Source organism: Eschscholzia californica, unplaced genomic scaffold (assembly GCF_041429995.1).
Source record: "Eschscholzia californica isolate CP2 unplaced genomic scaffold, dmEscCali1.0.p SCAF_4, whole genome shotgun sequence".
Taxonomy (NCBI): domain Eukaryota; kingdom Viridiplantae; phylum Streptophyta; class Magnoliopsida; order Ranunculales; family Papaveraceae; genus Eschscholzia; species Eschscholzia californica.
The window spans coordinates 21,705,656-21,725,248 of NW_028238461.1; the positions used below are offsets into that span (position 1 = coordinate 21,705,656).

At 37.1% G+C, this 19,593-nt stretch overlaps 2 protein-coding genes across 2 annotated transcripts; both read right to left on the reverse strand.

Moving 5' to 3' along the window:
- Positions 1-579: 579 nt before the first annotated feature.
- On the reverse strand, positions 580-2,360 carry LOC147543633 (uncharacterized). Its single transcript, XM_086635484.1, has 3 exons — positions 2,172-2,360; positions 1,538-1,602; positions 580-1,420 (listed from the first exon to the last, which is right to left on the reverse strand). The coding sequence occupies exons 1-3, from the start codon at positions 2,358-2,360 to the stop codon at positions 580-582; spliced, it is 1,095 nt and encodes a 364-aa protein (XP_086491610.1).
- A 33-nt stretch (positions 2,361-2,393) lies between these two features.
- LOC147543634 (uncharacterized) lies at positions 2,394-7,632 on the reverse strand. The gene is made up of 3 exons (XM_086635485.1): positions 6,148-7,632; positions 4,705-6,057; positions 2,394-2,924 (listed from the first exon to the last, which is right to left on the reverse strand). Exons 1-3 carry the CDS (start codon positions 7,630-7,632, stop codon positions 2,394-2,396), a joined length of 3,369 nt encoding a protein of 1,122 aa, XP_086491611.1.
- Positions 7,633-19,593: the final 11,961 nt, after the last annotated feature.

Sequence of the window (19,593 nt, forward strand, 5' to 3'; positions counted from 1 at the left end):
TTTTGTAGGGCAAAGGTGTACAACCTTTTAACCTCAAAAACTATAAGAGTGTCAAATTTAAATAGTGGCATTTCATATGAAAAATATTAGAAGTACACGGCCGGTCCTGGGCCTAGGCGATCCAGGTGGCTGCCTAAGGCCCCCAAAATTAGAGGGGCCCCCATTTAAGTAACATTATATATATATATAGATAATATTATATGTGTTATTTTATGCACATGTAAGTCACATCTGCTTGGGTAGTAGATTTGGCAGAGTAGTTTACTAGTGAACCTAAGGTCAGGGGTTTGACTCCCACAACTTGCAATTATATTTTAGTTTTTATATTTTTTCGACCTAAAGTGTAGGGACCCGTCGATACGTTCGCCTAGGGCTCCCAAAAATCAGGGCCCGTACTATAGAAGTAACAAAAGTTTTACAAGCTAAATATGTAAAACATTAACTCGCAATTCAAGAAAAGAAAAATTTAACTCCTAGATGCTTTTAGACTTTGTTTTATTGTGCCAAAAGGATTAAATAGAAATATTATTTTTTTTTTTTTTTTTTTTTTTTTTTTTTGTTGAGGTACAGACAAACAAACTAACAAAGCGGAGACAACTCCAGCGGAAGATCTAGGGAAGAAAGCCACACCCAAGTTCCTGAATTTCTTCTACTCCATTTGGCCAGAAGATCTGCTTTCTGGTTACCTTCTCTAGGGATATGAGTGTATAAAACCTTTGAGTAGTTGACCTCCAGCTGTTGTATTTTCTCTATGATGCTTTCCGCCTGCCACGATATGTTGTCCGACTCCTTATTCAGTTTTTGAACTATGTTAAGGTTGTCGCTCTCAATGTGAATGAAGTTAATTTTCTTTTTGTGTGCCCATTGCATGGCCCTGAGTATCGCTTTGCCTTCGCACTCTTCTGCATTCTGACCTCGGCAAGTGAAAGCTGCTGCAGCAATAAATGATGCCTCGTCATTGTGCATAATGCACCCTATCCCTGCCTCCTCCTGAACTGCTATAAAGGAAGCATCCACATTAATTTTCACAAACGGGTAAACAGGTGGTGACCAACCTTTTTCTTTTTCAACATGCTGAGTAGTATTCTGAGTGTTCTGCCGAAAAATACTACTGTTAATGTCATCAATGATTTTCATTGGGACCGGGTCTTTAGATTTAAAGCATTTATCACAACGTGCTTTCCAAATATGCCACATTATGGTCGCAAAACGACAGCAGATGTCATCGTCTATATCTTTCCATGAGATGATCCATTCTACAAGATCAATGATATTACTCGAAATAATGTTGAAGTTCATCCAAATAACCTTAGCAAAATCACAATGTAAAAGGACATGTATCATAGTTTCTTGATTCTGGCAGAGTTCGCAATGAAAATTATGACCAATGTAGTTCCCAATTTTATCTCTGACAGGTAAACTGTTGGTACAACATTTCCAGAGGAATAGTTTAATTCTGGGTAAGGTTGGCAGAAACCAAATAAAGCCCCAGTCTTTTTTATCATAATTATGGTGTTCAGTCCGAAGGTGATAGTACATAGATTTGATAGTGAACTTTCCTGATTTCGTAAGAGACCATCTCGCTATGTCGTCCTGCTGAGCCTGTATATTGATACTTAAAATAGCATTACATATATTATGGTTAAAGCATTGGTATAAAATATTTGTATCCCAATTGTTATTTCTAATAAGTTGATGAACTTTGGTCAGATCACTATTAGTACTATTGGCCAGTGGGGGGGGGGGTGATTAGGAACCCAATAGTCCTGCCAAATGTTAATGTTCGTACCTTTATTAATATCCCAAAAGGTAAGGCTAGCAACTTTGTCAATGTTATTGGACATGGATTTCCACAGCCACGAGTGATGGTTTTTCGCCACCTTAGGTTTTTGATCTTTGGTGAAATATTTAGCTCTGAGAATCGAGGCCCAAGGGGAAGTAGGAGTCTTATTGAGGCGCCAGACCAGTTTACAAAGGAAAGCTTGGTTATCTAGGATTGGGTAGCGGAATCCAAGTCCTCCCAGCTTCTTTGGAAGACAAATAGCAGCCCAATTAATCATACACATATTTGCCTTATTCCCAAAACCAAATCTCCTCAGTCTTCATCGGACTATAGACCCATTAGCCTTATGAATACCACGTACAAAATCATTACAAAAATTCTGGCTAACCGCCTCAAAATTATTCTTCCGAATATCATCTCCCCTTTTCAGGCAGCCTATGTCCCTGGTAGGCAAATTACTGATAACGTGATTATTAGCCAGGAAATCACTCACTCCTTTAAACGTATCAAGGGTTCTAAGAGTTACTTCGCTCTCAAGCTTGATATGTCTAAAGCGTTCGATCGCATTGAATGGCATTTTCTGGAGGCGATTATGAGTCGGATGGGTTTTTCATCCCATTGGATCCAGCTGATTCATACCTGTATTTCCACCTCTACCATGGCGGTCCTTATAAACGGACGTCCGGGCCCTACCTTTAACGTCAGCAGAGGTATTCGACAAGGTGATCCCCTTTCCCCGTTCTTGTTCACTCTTGCCATGGAAGGGCTCAGTCGGCTTCTTGAAACTCAGGAGCTGCAGATCCCGTTCAAAGGTTTTCCGATCCCGCGTACCAACATCAATCTTAAGCATCTTCTGTTTGCCGATGATTGTATTATCTTTGGGCAAAACTCTCTGGATAACATTTCGGCCCTTCAGTATATCCTTGATGTCTTCTGCTCTTCTTCTGGCCAGATGATAAACTTCGACAAATCTACTATCTTTTTTTCGAAAAACACTCATCCTAAATTCAAGCGCATTATCACTCGTAACCTGAAAGTTCGCCAATCCTCGAATCTCGATAAATACCTCGGTACCCACCTCTTTATCGGCGCAAAGAAGCAGAAAACCTTTTCCTCCTTGGTCACCCAAATCCAAAATAAGCTGTCCGAAATATTATTTGTTTATATGCAACAAAAAAAAAAAAGAGTTTATCACATACCCAAATGTCTTTGTGTGGTGACATGGTGGAATGATGAATCTCTTATTCTTGTCCGTGTGCAGAGTCTAAAATTGAATTTTTGGCTTTTGACTTTTGTCTTTTCACCCAATCCAAAAATAAAGTTTACAAATAGAGATATGGTAGGGAAAGGGAGAGACTAGATAGAGGTATTTGCGGATTCTTTTTTTTTTTTGTTGAACTAGTATTTGCGGAGTTAGAGAGAAATAATAAAGGAGAGATTTGAGAGAGGGGAGAGGAAGAGAGTGCCTTGCATTATAGAGAGATTGAGAGATAGAGAGAGAGAGGTAGACAGGCGAGAGAGGGAAAAAATTAATAGACTTGCGCGAGAGAAAGAAGAAACGAGATTCACGAACCCTCAATTCAAATTTGTTGTTTACAAACTATATAGATGAGTCATTAGAGCTACCAAAATTTGACTCTTAAAGTAAACATGGTAACGAAGATATTCAAAGGCATGGTGTAACGCCCCAAGCCTTAGCAGTTATGAATATTGTTCCTGCTTTGGTTACCCAAACCCATTGGTACGAAGTTTTTGTTCTTGGAAAAGGCACCACAAGCCTATCCAAAAAGCCTCGGTACTTACTAAGTTTAAGCGTACACCTATAGCCCAGTCTCCGAAAACTTTCGCTAGCGATGTGAGACTATCACAACCCCCTACCCTCAAAGAATAGTAGTCATCGGCTCTGATACCACTTTGTAACGCCTCAAGCCTTAACAGTTATCGATATTGTCCCCGTTTTGACCACCCAAGGCCACAGGTACGGAGTTTAATTCTTGGCGAAGGCACCACGAGCCTACCCAAAAGGCACCGGTACTTATTAAACTTGAGTGTACACCTATAGCCCAGTATCCGGACACTCTTGCGAGCAATGTGGGAGTATCACAATCCCCCCCCTCAGCGAAGAGTCGTCTTTGGTTCTGATACCACTTTGTAACCCCAAGTCTTAGCAGTTATCGATATTGTCCCCGCTTTGACCACCCTTATCACTGCTAAGGCTTGGGGCGTTACAAAGTGGTATCAAAGTCGAGGACGGCTTTTTACTGAGGGTGGGGGATTGTGATAGTCCCGCATTGCTCGCAAGAGTGTCCGGAAACTGAGTTATAGGTGTGCGCTCAATTTTAGTAAGTACCGAAGCATTTTGGGTAGGCCCGTGGTGCCTGCGCCAAGAACAAAACTCCGTACCTGCTGGTTTGCGCCTGGATGTCAAAGCGGAGACAATATCGACAAGTTATAAGACTTGGGGCGTTACACATGGTCCGCTTGCACAAAAATCAAGTGAACCGTTATCAATGGATCTCAAACCCATGACCTTCACACTAAATCCAAGCATCTTACAAACTAGACTACTACTACTTCATTTGTATAATGAAATACTTCCACATATAATTATTAGTCTAATATGACCAACACTTTGGTCGTTTGGAAAATAATGTATCTTTGTGGTGGGGGCCTATGCAGGCGCATGACCCACACCCCACCACATGACGCACCCCATTATTTATTTTTTTTTTTGTTAAGAGATACAAATATTATTAAGCTAATAAAGTGTCATTACAATAGAAAGAAACCATAAAATAAGGAATTCTGCTCCAAGTCTTCGATTTATTCTTCTTTCTGGCCCATTTAGCAAGCTTATCCGCCGGAGAGTTGAATCTACGATTAGTGTAACTGAATTTCACCGTATGAATCTTGCGTTTTACCTCCTGAATTTTACGAAGATGGATTCTAGACTGCCATTGAACCTCATGCTTAGAATTCTGAATGTTTTGTATGATATTTATATTATCACTTTCAATAATAATATTATTATAATCATGTTCTACCGCCCATACTAGGCCCTCGAGAATTGCAATTGCCTCTCCTTCTTCACTATTTCTGCCTCTCGTAATACTCGTATGAGCTTCTATGAATTTTGATTCAGAATCATGGATAATAAGGCTAATTCCTGTAATTTCATGCACATTGATAAAAGAAGCATCAACATTAATTTTCAGCCAGTTTGGTTCTGGAGGGTTCCATTTTCCTTGCAATTGAGCATTCATCCAAGGAAGATTAATAATATTCTTTGGAAAAGCCTGAATCATATTAATAATCTGAGATAGAGAAGTAATTTCATATTGAAAACAGTGATCACATATGATTTTCCAAATGATCCACATGATAGTGGCTAACAGATTCTGGTAAGTAGGTTCATTGAAAGGAGGTGTGTGCTCCCATGAAAAAATCCATTCTATAACATCTATAATATTCGCTGATATGATATTGAAATAGAACCAGATATTTCTAGCAAGAGGACAGTGAAGGAGCGCATGCTCAATAGATTCAATTTCATTACAGTTAGGGCAAACCAGGTTATTGTTAATATATTTACCAATTCTTTTCCTCACTGGAAGGGATTTAGCACATATTTTCCAAATGAAATTTTGTATTCTGGGTATAGTAGGGAGTGACCAAATAAATTTCCAGTTAGGGTTAAGTGGAGGGGGAGAATTCATACTAGTGCAAAGGTAGTTATACATGGATTTAACTGTAAACTTACCCGATTTAGTAAGCGTCCAAATTCTTTGATCCACCCCCATTTCATCGATGGGGATGGATTTAATAAGGTCATAGGTATTATTACCAAAGTTACTAGTAAGGACCTCTTCATTCCACTTGTTATTACTGATTAATTGAGCAACCTTTGTCACCGTGGGCTCACTACTATGGCTTTGAGGAGTATTGATGTCAGGAATCCAGCTATCAGTCCAAATATTGATGTTCTCTCCATTGTGGACCTCCCAAGTAGTGAAATCTTCAATCTGGTGTAATTGCTTTCTAATATTCTTCCATATCCACGAGTGATGTGGCTTGACTGGACCAGGATTCTCTGTATGAGGAAAATATTTAGCTTTTAGGAAACGGACCCACATAGCATTGGGCTCCGATTTAATCCTCCAAGCGAGCTTACTGAGCATAGCTTTGTTATCTAGCTCAGGTAGATGTATACCAAGCCCTCCCATGGATTTAGGCATACAAATGGAAGACCAAGATTTCGTACAAATGCCTCTAGACTTACCCCACCAGAACGACTTTTGAATAGTCGTAATGCTCTTGCATATGCCTTTAGGAATGGCAAAGCATTGCATTTGGTATCGGGGTACGGCCGCAACTATTGTTGAGATAACAACAGTGCGCCCAGCTTGAGAAAGGAAAGAGTGATTCCATTTCTCTAATTTGGCTTTGATATGAAGAAGGATGTCATTGAAAGCTTTAGTCTTATTTGCTCCAATGAAAAGCTGCGCCCCTAAGTATTTATCCGAGGTGGACGCATTCTTAACTTTAAGGGAGCGCATGATAAGACGCTTGAATTTCAGATGAGAATTCTTGGAGTAGAAGATATTAGATTTCTTGTAATTGATCATTTGACCTGATGACACACTAAAAGTATTAAGAATATCCTTAAGGATATGGATATTATCTAGAGAATTACGGCCGAAGATTATGCAATCATCAGCAAAGAGGAGATGCGAAATCTTGAGACTAGGATTATTAGTTGGGAATCCAGTAAAGGTTTCAGATCCGCGTTCTGCTACAATCATTCTACTCAGTCCTTCCATGGCAAGAGTGAAGAGAAAGGGGGAGAGAGGATCTCCTTGCCTGATACCCCTAGTCGGATAGAACGTGGGTCCTGGATGACCATTGATCAGAACCGACATGGAAGATGTAGAAATACAAATGTGAATCAAACGAATCCAGTGCTCAGCGTAGCCTAGCTTCTTCATGATATCTATCAGAAAATTCCATTCAATCCTATCAAAAGCTTTAGACATGTCCAGTTTTAATCCAAAGTACCCTGTCGCTCCCTTCATCTTCTTCATAGAATGAATAATCTCCTGTCCAATTATAATGTTGTCTGAAATCTGCCTTCCCGGGACATATGCAGCTTGGAAAGGATTAATGATAGCATTAAGGGTTTCTTTAAACCTATCCGCTAAGATCTTCGTGATAATCTTGTAAGTAGTATTAAGAAGGCTAATCGGTCTATAATCTGCTGGAGACTGGGGGGTAGATGTTTTGGGAATAAGACAAATGTGTGTATGATTTGATTCAGTAGGTAATGTAGCAGTGAGAAAAAAAATTTGGACAAGCTGATTAATATCAGGCCTAACAGTGTCCCAGTTGGATTGGAAGAAGAAAGGGGGATAGCCATCCGGGCCTGGAGCCGCTTCTTTCTTAAGACCTTTGATGGCATTATTGATTTCCTCTTCATCCGGAATAGCTATTAGATCCTCATTCTGATGAGGGGTAATAGAGTGGTTAAACAGGTTGAGGATGTCCGGAGCCGTTGTAGTATTATCCGTGGTGTTGATGCTAAGAAGGTGACTAGTAAAAACGGACTGGATGCTATTAAGTTCTTCATGCCATTCTCCATTGTTGTCTTTAATAGCCGTGATTTTATTGATACGGTTCCGTTGTATGGCTTGCGAATGAAAGTATTTGGTGTTCTTATCTCCTACCGAAATAAAGTTATTTCTGGATTTCTCCTTCCACAGACTCTCTTGATATAGGTATAGATTATGTAATTGTTCATTCAACCTAGCTAGTTCCTCTTTATTAGTGGTAACCTGTAAGCTATCAGTAATCATCTTAATGTTTCTATCTATGTTACCAAAAACACTTTTGTTCCATTTAGTGAGATGCTTGCTTAAGTTTTTGAGTTCCTTTTGTATATCTTAATTTGTGTTCCATTTGCTAGCTATGAAATCATGGCATTCCGGGTGAATCATCCAAGTACGAAGGAATTTGAACGGCTTTGACTTCTGATTAATATTAGTGCCATCCCCAAGAAGATCGAATAGGGAGATGATCAGAGCCCACCATCTCAAGATGAGAAATACTAGAGTTTTTATATTTCGTCAACTAATGAATGTTAGCTAGCGCTCTATCTAATCTTTCTTGAATAAGGTGTTCGCCATATTGCTTGTTGCTCCAAGTATAAGGACTACCTTTATAACCCATATCCATGAGTTCAAGATTACTAATGATGGAGAGAATACTAGACATGTGGGAATTAGTAGCACAAGAACCCCCTTTCTTGTCTTGCATATCTAGAATATTATTAAGGTCCCCGATGACTGTCCACGGGATATTATTATCAACTTTAAGATTCCTAAGCGTTTTCCAAGGTTTAAGTTTATTCTTATTGTAGGGACAACCATAGAAGCCCGTAATTAAATTATGACTGTTATTGTGAGTATCCAAGATTTTAGCGTGTATAACGTTATTATCCGAGTAGAGAATAGTATCTAAATCATGTTTCCAATACATCACTAGTCCACCAGCTTTATTCAGAGGTTCAACAAAATGACTATTATAATGCTTATGAATCTTTATGTTCTTATTAATAATATGAGCTTTATTTTTAGTTTTTGCTAGAAAGATAATATCGGGGTTATACTTATTTATAAGTCTAAAGAGATGTTTCTTGGTAAGGAAATTACCAAGACCCCTTACATTCCAACTAAGGACCGTTGGGCAAGGGTTAGGGGGATCCATAGCAAAGGGGAAAAAGGCACTGCCCCTAAAGAAATATGAGCCCTCTAATAAAAGAAGAGCAGATTGAGAGCACCCTATCCAGGAGGAGGTGCAACCCTGAACCGCCCCTAAAGGCACCCCAACAATAAGGAAAATAATCGAGTCGACGGACTGAAAAACTATAGTTAAAACTCAACTTATAATCCGAAACGATCTAAGCAAAGAAGTAAAGAGTCTCACAAAGTCTAACAAGAAAAAAGAACACTAATTACCAAAATGAAAGATATACAACCATAAACTCTAATATAAATAACACAAATAACTAACTGATAATTTTATATTCCACCATGATCATATTAAAGATAACAAAATCACATCTATTTAATAATAGATGTAGCTCAACAGACTAATAACACCACTATGGCAGATAACAAAACAAGCAAACACTACTTAACTAGAACAGAACCTCCCTTAACAGTCTACTAACTACAAAAGAGAAGATTAGCTTTACTAAACATAACCTAACTAATTAAAAGATTGATACTCTAGTTAAAATCAGAACTTGACACTCAAGGAAAGAGAGAGTAGAAGGAAGAAGACATTAAAATTATTCTAATACCTTCAAGAGGCACTAAATTTGTTTTGATACTCAGAACAAATTAGTAACTAGGTGATCAAAAGGAGAGAACTAAATACACGATGATAAATAGGTTAAAATCCAAATCAGGACTCAAAATTAGTAACTCTAAGAGAGAGAAAGAGAGGAAAAGACACTCATACTATGCTACTCCCCTTAGGTATAAACTACTTGATGGAATAGACACCATGAAAGCCAATAATACATCTTCAAAGCTAAAATCTACCTAATAACAACTTAGGTAAAGGATAAGGTAACATGCATGAAAGATCTAATAATTCTTATAACATGGAGAATGATTAGAAATACTTCCCTGGTATTGTTGTCGTTTACCAGCATCTTCGAAGTTGCCTAGATTTACTTTCTGCCATCGCTTTCCCAAATCTGTAGTAACTGATGAGCTGATGAGCAAATGAAATTAAGGATTAGAGATTACTACCTGGAGTAGACACTAATGTTCTGCTACTGTTATTAGGGCTTTGGTTTGTGATGAAGAATTTGAGAAAATAGGTTTTTAGTGGGCTGATTTTACTTGATGTTGTTGGTAAATTCAGATCTAGAAAGTGTGAATGGAAGATTGGGGAAAATGGTTTATTAAAGTGGATTTCGTTGGATTTAGTAGCTAGTATGAGTTAATTGGCTAGGGTAGATAATTAAAGGTGATGTTGCAGGGAGATTGGATATTGAATCTGTGATGGTTGGGTGAATTTTAGGGTTGGAGTCAAAACGAAAGGGAAGAACTCCAGGGTGCTGATGTCACCCGGGTGTTTCTCTCACCTCAAAAAACTCCCAGTTCCGACGCACCCCATTAAATCGCCCAACTTTTTCTAGTCGAGTTAATTGCGCCAATTTGGAATAGATTCATTTCATTGTTTTTTTTTTGGACAAGATTAACTTCAGTAATAGTCAAAACGACTAAAACAAGATTACACTTAAAGTTAAAATACAAGGGTCAACAAGACCAAAAGAAACAAGAGCTCAGTGGGGACTATATAGATGGTAGGGTAAAAACAGAATGGGCTAGTGCATGTGCCAGGCCATTGTCTTCACGTGGGATGTGGGAAAGGATCACTGTGTCAAAACCTTGTACCAAAGATTGAATCACCACCATCGATGCTCTACTCCTCTATGGGATCGAGGCACCACCGTCCACAGTTGCCAAGATTAGGGTTCTGGAGTCTCCCTCTATATAAATCCTTCGTAACCCTAAATCCTTAGCCATTTTACAAGCTGAGAGAAGAGCATCTGCCTCACTCGCCAAAGCGGATCCAGGGCAGATTTGATGAGCTTCTTGGCAAATAATCTCACCTATAGAGTTTCTAATGGTTATACCTACTGATGCTCCGTTCTTGTTAAAGGATCCATCGAAGTTAATCGTATGAAAGCCTTGTGGAGGAGTGTCCAGTAGGAATCTGAAGGAACGTTGTTTGTAGTAGATAATACATGGTTGTCTGCCACCTTCAGATCCTTGATGATCACTCTCTGAGTATGAATCTGAGTATTATTGAAGTGGAATTCGTTTCGATCCTTCCAGAAGAACCGTAAGAAGTAAAAATAGAACTTGACCTTTCTAGTATTCTCCTTTACTTCAAGAATAAGAGTTTTAATTAAATCGCTTGGTTCATCTTCTCTATTGCATGGTTCTTGTAACTGGGCCTCCATCCATAACTATTAAGGACAAGTAATCCCCTATTTACTAGTTTCCATATAAACATAAGTACTTTTGGTTCAATATAGGAGATTTCCCATAACCGATTCCATGGGAAGTCAGGACCAACCCTAGGATTGGTGTACAAGTCGGTGAGATTTCCTTGAAGAAAGATTTTGTTGTAAACCGACCATTTTCTGTGAGAGTCCATATGAGTTGTCCAATAGTAGTTGATTAGAGATACGTATGTTCAATATTGCTTCGACAAAGGATTGAGTGAATAATAACGTAGAAGTTGAATATTTCATGTTGTATTCCTTCTGTCTATAAGATCTGAAACCTGTGAATATTTCCAAGAAGGGGTTGAATGCATTAGGGCTTAAAGTTTGGAAGGTCGAGAACCCTGTTGGGTTTTTCACCCTTATACTAATGTCAATGGCGGAAAAAAACATCTAATGTCTACATTAGTATTCCCAGGATCACATGCATAAGCCCATAACAATACTAAGTAAAACTAGAAAGATGAATACCTTATTCGCTAGTTTCCTTCGAACCTTTCCAATTGCTTTTGAAAAGACCAAGAGCTTCAAGCGTAGCTCCTCTACTTGGGACACGAGCAATCAACTTGATCTCCCACCTTGTTGTTAGCTAGCACACCAATGGTGGTTGGAAGAAGAACACCTTTCTTCTTGACTAGGAACACCTTTCTTCTTGACTAGATAGATAGTAATGGGAATTAGCTCACTTTCTCCTCTCTACTTGATGTGGTAGAGTAAGAAAGCTTAGAGAGAAATTATACACCTTATTATCTACCCTAAGAGTGTTTATATATAACCCTAATGAGAATACACCTCCTCAAAGGTTTCCAAAAACACCCTTTAGAATAAGATTTAGGGAAATAGTCGAAAATAACAACTATGATATTTTCACAATTCCCTAATGAGTAGGTGTCCAAACACCACTAAATTTTGCATACATACTAATTTATATATCAAAAATCTCCCCTCAAAATTTCATCCCAATCCGAGTCCTAGAAGTGCCCGAATCGGCTAAGGCCCAAAAATCCTGTTTTTGACCCTATTGTACTATCTTTGCCTAATTCCTTTTTAGGCCTATGAGATATGTTTATGGGGCATTCCCATTGTTATATCTCACTCCCACTAGTCATATCCTAGATCAATTTGACACTCTTGTGTGTAACCCGTTGTAGGATCCAATTGAAGTTAGCAGCGAATTACTTCGTAATTCGACGATCGTAGTTGGTTTCTAGCTTAAACTCTACGATCCCTAAATCAATCGGATTTGATGATCTTCTTCATCAATTTTCCTATCCGACAAATTGTTCGCATTGTCACCTTGGTCGAAGGACATCTCCTTCAACACCTTTAAACCCATGGATCATCAGAGATATAGATGGATGTACCGTCTCCAACTTGCCAGCAACATTGTCGTTGAAGATCAACCTTCACCCCAATAAGGAAGTTCTATAAAGGAGTAGCACTATTTCTCTTGTTTTCCTTCCAAAATGAGTCTGTACTGAAATATTTTGCTTTTATAATTTTAGTCCATGTAGATGTAGGTTGGATCAAGAGTCGCCAGACCAGCTTGGCGACTAGTGTCCGGTTGACCTTGGCAAGAGGCCTAACACCCAGCTCCCCTAGTTCCTTAGGGTTTTAGATTAACTCCCACAGGAGAAGGTGCATTTTGTGCTCTCCCTCATCTTGGTTTCACCAGAATTTTCTCTCAAGCCTCTCCAAGTTGTTTAATGTCCCGAGGTAAGAGTGAAAGTCCCATTAAGTAAGTACATATAACGCTCAAGGCAGCCTTGATTAGAGTAGTCTGACCAGCTTGTGATATAAATCTTTTCTTCCAACCTGTTAGTTTATTTCTAAACTTTTGTATCAGGAGGTCGTGCGTTTGGATACGAGATTTTGGCTTTAGAATGAGTGAGCCCAAATACTTGTCTGTATCTTGCATAACAAGGGCTTGAATAGTACCTATATATAATTCCCTAGGCCTTGATGAACTCTAGAACTGAAGTAGATTGATGATTTAGAGAAATTGATTTTCTGACCCGAGAAACCCATATACTTGTCCAACATAATCTGAATAGCTTGTAGGTTTTTTAAGGAGGCTTCTCTCATGATAATGAGATCATTTGCGAATAATAGATGAGAACCTCGTGGTGCCTTTCGATTGACCCTACAACCTTCAAACAATGCCTTACGTTCAAATTTTGCAATTAACAATAACAAAGCCTGTGAGATTAGAATAAAGAGGTACGGTGATAGGGGCACCTCTGTGAGACTAGAATAAAGCCTGTGAGACTACAAAAAACACAAATAAAGACAAAAATAGGGGAAACCCAAAGGAATCTAATGAAAAGGAAAAAAAAACAGAGAAAAGTAGAAAAAAATAGAGAGTTGCAAGAATAATCACATAATGATCGAGGCATCTCAATTATGAAGGAGATAAAAGAATTCCACGATTGATTGATGCTTCAATGGAAAATAGTTGCTACAATAAAAATATGTACATGGAACCGGGAGAAAATTTGGAGCAAACACAAAACTCCTTTTCAAGTCAAGGCCCAAAAACTCCAAGTCCACAGTCAGAGATCGATCTTGGAATAGCCGGGACAAATGTTGGTCAAGGTCCTAGACATGTTCGGCCTTGGCCAAAGGACTCCCAGCCCTTGGTCGAGACGCAACTACCTGGACCAGATGCGTCCTAGCACATGTCTCGGACTTTGCCTAAGACACACGCTCCTGACCTGGGACGTGTCCTGACAAGTGCACTCCTCCAAATTAAAAAAAAAAATTGTTGTTCCACCTACAATTTTGAAACCCATTCAAAACTAAACCCAAATTACTAAAAATCGCTAAAATTTAAGAAATTCATAATTTTTTTTTCAAAATCGAATCTTTTTAAACTATTTCGACTTTTAATTTTGAAGTCAATTTGAATAATCTTAAATCCAATTCAAAATACATTAAATTGAGGTCCGAAACTCTCCAGGTCTTTATAGCAAGTCAAGCGAACAGTTTATATATGTTGTCAACGGTTTATAGTAAGTTAAGGCTAACCGTTTATGTATGTTGCCAACGGTTTATGACAAGCCAGGACAGAACATAAAAAAATTTTAAGCAACTGAATCATATCTGTAACATAAAAGTAAGAGAGTTTCAGTAAAACAGTTAGCATAGTCAGTGTTGTTAACAACATAATTGTATATGCTATCAATAGTTCATTATGGGTCAGGGGCATGTGTTTGCTACAAATATGTACTTTGGTTCAATGAATGTAGTGTTTTCTTCAATTTGTAAATTAATTAAAAGACTTATTTTCGCTCATAGAAATTTCATTAATGTTCTGTGTAAATACGATTTTGTTACATACAAGACTAATAACGTTCAGTATTTCTCTTCTGAAATTCAAAACGATATGTGAGAAAACAAGATAAACGTTTAGTACATATATGAGCTAAGTAACCAACAGTAAAATGTATATTGATAACAAAAGATGAGGATCAATTACAAATGAGATAATATCTTTAAACAATAAGTAAATATCGAGACAAATCAAAAACTTTGTAACTGTTCTTAATAGGAATTGTGTATCGGCCAAGAGCATCACAGAAAGTTTTCACTCCACAGAGAATTAGTTGACCTACATGAATAAATACAGGACCCCAAAACTCGGACTCAAGATGTTTATCACTCTTTTGTGAGTCAGTAGTTGTTTGATCTCCTTCCATTAAAATTTGAGGAAAAATAGTTAGAATATTCAGTCTTTTTAACAACATAACTATATATGTTATCGATAGTTCATAAATTGTCAAGGCAAAACATAATTTGTTGTAAGCAACTAGGTCATGTCTGTAACATAAAAGTAAAATAATTTCAGTATAAACAGTTAGCAAAGTTAGTCTTGTTAACAACATAAATGTATCCGTTGTTAATAGTTTATGATATGTGAGGGCAAAACATAATTTATTGTAAGCAACTGAATCATGTCTGTAAAATAAAAGTAGGGAAATTTCATTAAAAACAGTTAACATAGTTAGTTTTGTTAATAACATGATTATATATGACGTAAATAGTTTGTAACAAGTCCTAACAAAACATAATTTGTTGTAAGTAAGTGAATCATGTTTGTAAAACGAAGGTAGGAGAGTTTCAGTAAAAACAATTAGCATAGCCAGTCTCTTAAAACATCATAATTGTATACGTTATTAACAGTTTATAACAAGTCAAGGCAAAACATAATTTGTTGTAACCAAGTGAATCGTGTTTGTAAAGTAAAAATAAGAGAATTTTAGTAAAAACGGTTGGCATAGTCAGTCTTGTTAATATTATAATTGTATATGTTCGCAAAAGTTAATAACTTGTCAGGGCAAAATCTTATTTGTTGTAAGCAACTGAACCATGTTTGGAACATAAAAGTATGAGAATTTTAGTATAAACATTTAGTAAATACTCTTGTTAACAACATAATTATACAGTTTATAATAAGTCGGTACAAAACCTAATTTGCTGTAAGCAGCTGAATCATGTTTATAACATAAAAGCAAGAGAATTTCAGCATAAAAAGTTAACAAAGTAGGTCTTGTTAACAATATAATTGTATATGTTGTCAACATTTTATAACGAGTCAAGGCAAATAACATACTAAAAAGTGAGCATTGTAAGCAAATAGAGTTATGTCAAAAACATGTGCCAAGCTAGTATTTGCAGTGAAGCCCCCCGTTAAGTAGTCATGCATTATGATAGGATTGTATACAAATAACATACCCAAAAGTGTGTGGAACACACATGTCAATGTTTTTTTTTTTTTTTTTTGAAGAAATCACAAATGTCAATGTTCCCACAGATAAAGTCTACCCACAAAAGAATTTACTTGGATATTGTACTTAACATACAAATATCATGATGTTAGTTGTTGTGCTTAGTAATGTGAGATAGTGCAATAAACGAAGTGGTATATATTATGAATTTATAAATACATCATACAAACATATCAAAAAGAGTGAAAACAAAAAAAAAAAAAAAAATACAAATATAGTGTTTAATGGTTAAGATGAGCATGTAAGTATTTGCTCTAACCATATATATTTATGTGATGAAAAAATACCTTGTGATGACAGCATGTAAGAGAATGCTCCCACAAAAGTGATTTCTGTTTCATTTTTTCTTAGCAAAAACGTTGCAAATAGAAAAAAGATGAGAGAGAAACACGAAAGTAAGATAAAAAACGTACTTTTTGTTATCTTTGAACAAAAAAAAACTTTGTAACCTTTTAAACTTTGTTAGGAAATCATATAGTGTGGAAATAAAACCAAAAAACCTATAACAAGATTGAACCTCATAACAAAAAAAACACCAAGAACAACCTCATTAATGGAGTTTCGAATAACTAGATTTAAAATTTAAATATTTATCTCTCTAAAAACTATGAAAACACCCTAAAACCATATTTGATGTTGTTTTCAATCTCCATGAAAAGCTTCATCTGAAATAGATAAAATGAAATCAATCTAATAAAGAAGACAGAAGATGATGACGAGACATAAAAATATAGAAAACACATTGAAAAAAAGTAGAAGACAGATGAAGATGTACCTTGAAGGAGAAGCAACTCCCGTAAAATTTTCTGGGATGCAATGTCTAGTCAACAAGGTTAGAGAGAGAGAACAAAGAGTACTGATTCTAAGAGAAAAGAGAGAATTTTTGTTTAGAGAGAAATGGGAAAATGAAATATAAATTAATGGGTGGGGATATATAAGGGTAGAAATGGTATTAACATTAAAATGGACTGCCTCGAGATGGGATAAACACCATAGAGATCTGTATTTGGTCTTGATTTCTATTATTTTGAAAAATACATTTTTTTCGCGTCTTTATTTATAGGAGGACTAATTTTCTATTTGAGCCCGTTTTTTAGACTTTTCACCAATAATTGAATGAAACGGGACACGCATAAATAAAATGGGATCATGAAATGATAGATAGAAGAGAGAAATGAATTCAACAAAAAAAAGAAAGAAATGCATATGTGAGAGAGAGATAATATGAAGAGGAAGATGAGAGATGAAAGAGAAGACCAAGAGGATAAAGATGGGAGAAAAAGAAAAGAAAATCAACCAAGAGAGGATAGAGAAATAGTTAAGGTAACATGGAGAGGACAAAACCCTAATAAACAAATTCTGGCTAAATATTCAATCGTGGTGCAGAATTTGAATATAGCAAATGTTAAGGAGGTTGCGAGTAAGAAATCTAGCTAGTCATAAACCTATTTGGATAACTTTGTCCACTAGTGCAACCGAAAAAAAATAGTATTGTTCAAAGCATATTCTTAGAGCATCTCCAATGCAACACTCAATCTTAGAAACTCTGAGTGCCACTTAGGATTTTTAGAGTTTTTTCTTAAAATTCCTCTCCAGTGCAACACTCTATTTGGATCTCTAAGATGACGTGTCGAGGTTGGAATAGAAATATCTTAAGAGGACACTCTAGAAATAGAGTGTTGTCTTGAGATATCTCTAATTGTCCAACTCATCAATATTTGATTTTCAACCAATAAAAATCGAGTCTTTTATATTTTCTAAAATAACTAATTATTTATCGACAAAAATAACTATGCCACATAAGTAAATAAGATAAGTTTAAAAATTTTGCATTGGAGACAAAAAAAAAATTGAGGATCTCTATTAAGGTCATCTAGGAGTGAGAATCTCAATTAGAACTTGACACATAGGATGAATAGAGATTTTTGTGAGTTTTGCACTGGAGATGCTCTTATTCATTAGATAAATATTATACGTGGAAGAACATAGCAAAGACAAAAGTGAGAAGGGTTAGTAGCAAACCTTAGGTCCAAGGATCAAATCTTTATAAGGCTAAAAAGGTTAAGTTACTGGTCATTCCAGACTAGAAATTACCTAAGATTATATTCTTGGTTACTGCCCTAGATATCAAAAAAATGTCATGTATGCTTAAGAATAGAAAGAGAGAGTGCAAAGTCCAGACAAGAAGGTCTGGAAGGAGAACAACATAGGAGAGCATACATTATTTGTTTTGGGGAGAGATATATATTAGGATCCATCGCCCCACTTCCACTCGTCCAACCGAGTGGAGCCGGTCCATGAAGATCTTTGTTGTATTACCTAGATACTTTAGTTTAGATACGGTATATCTTAATAAGGAAGCCCTAATTCTTGATAAGGAAACCATAATTCACCTTTGTATCCCTATAAATAGACACCCATCAAAGAAAGACAGTGTTAATTGAGGCTATTCAAACAGGCATAGGGCAACTAAGAAATCCTCAGTTCATGTGGGACAGTATGGGATCCGTAGTAGGCGAGAAAATTACCCGTTTGATCGAGTATGCAAATAAGAAATCTTTACCTTTTATTATAGTGTGTGCTTCCGGAGGAGCACGCACGCAAGTAGGGAGTTTGAGCTTGATGCAAATGGTGTAATTTACAATAATATAACATAGAGAATTAATTTAATATCTATATCTATCTCCCTACTCTTTCTCTGGTTCTCGCTCTCTCTCCCTCTCTCGGTCTCACTCCATCTCTCTTCTCTTTACTCATCAAGACGTTCGTCCCTCTTCACAATATAACTAGTTATGGGTGGCAGATAGAGAGTGAGCACGCAGAGCTTCAAGCATGACCATTTCATGAAAGAAAAACCCTGTGTGCTCACTCTCTTCTGTCACCCCTAGGCCCTCATGACTCCCTTAAACCATAAACTCTACACCCAATATATTACCTCTAACAGTACCAGATGATCACCTTCATCCCCTCCATGAAGCTCCGTTCATGGCGTATATTTTTATTGTAGATACCATAAAATGTCATGTATGCTTACGAATAGAAAGATAAAGCGGAAAATCCAGACTAGAAGTTCGTAAAGGAGAACGCCGTAGGAGAGCATATATTACTTGATTTTGGGGAGTGATATAACTAGTTATGGGTGACAGATAGAGAGTGAGCACACAGAGCTTCAAGCATGGCCAGTCATGCAAGAAAAACCATGTGTGCTCACTCTCTTCTGTCACCCCTCATGACTCCCCTAAACCATAAACTATACACCTAATCTATTACCTCTAATAGTACTAGATGATCACCTTCATTCCCATGAAGCTCATCAGGATCTCACAAAGGGCAGAAACACAATATATCATGATTATGTACACTTGACCTACTACTATATATGTATGTACAAGGTGTGTGAGAGAGAGAGAGAGAGAGATATTATAAATTGGTGTGGAGGGTGCCAGATAGAGGGTGAGCACTCTATGGGTGCTCACTTTCTTCTGTCACCTCCTAACTACTCACAAAAGACTGAGAGAGGGAGGAGGATAGAGTCAGAGAAAGGGGGAGAAAGATCTAGAGACAGAAGGAGAGCATAAGAGATAGAGATACAAGAGAAAGTTTATGATTTGGTGTGGTGGGTGACAGATAGAGAGTGAGCACACATAGCTTCAAACATGGACAATCATGCAAGAAAAAAACCATCTGTGCTCACTCTCTTCTGTAACCTCATAACTACCCAAAAAAATACAAACCAAAAGTGAACCAGTCTTACCAGTAAACAGTACTAGTTGATCATTTGATCTACTCCACTGCCATGAACATACCAGTTATTTACTTCAAGTATATAACTAACCCTAACTGTTTTATAGAAGAAAGGAGAAGAAGACAAGTACTAATACTTACTTGGATGATTTGAAGTACCTTATGTGAGGAACAAGGGTATGCATTTTGCTTCTTTA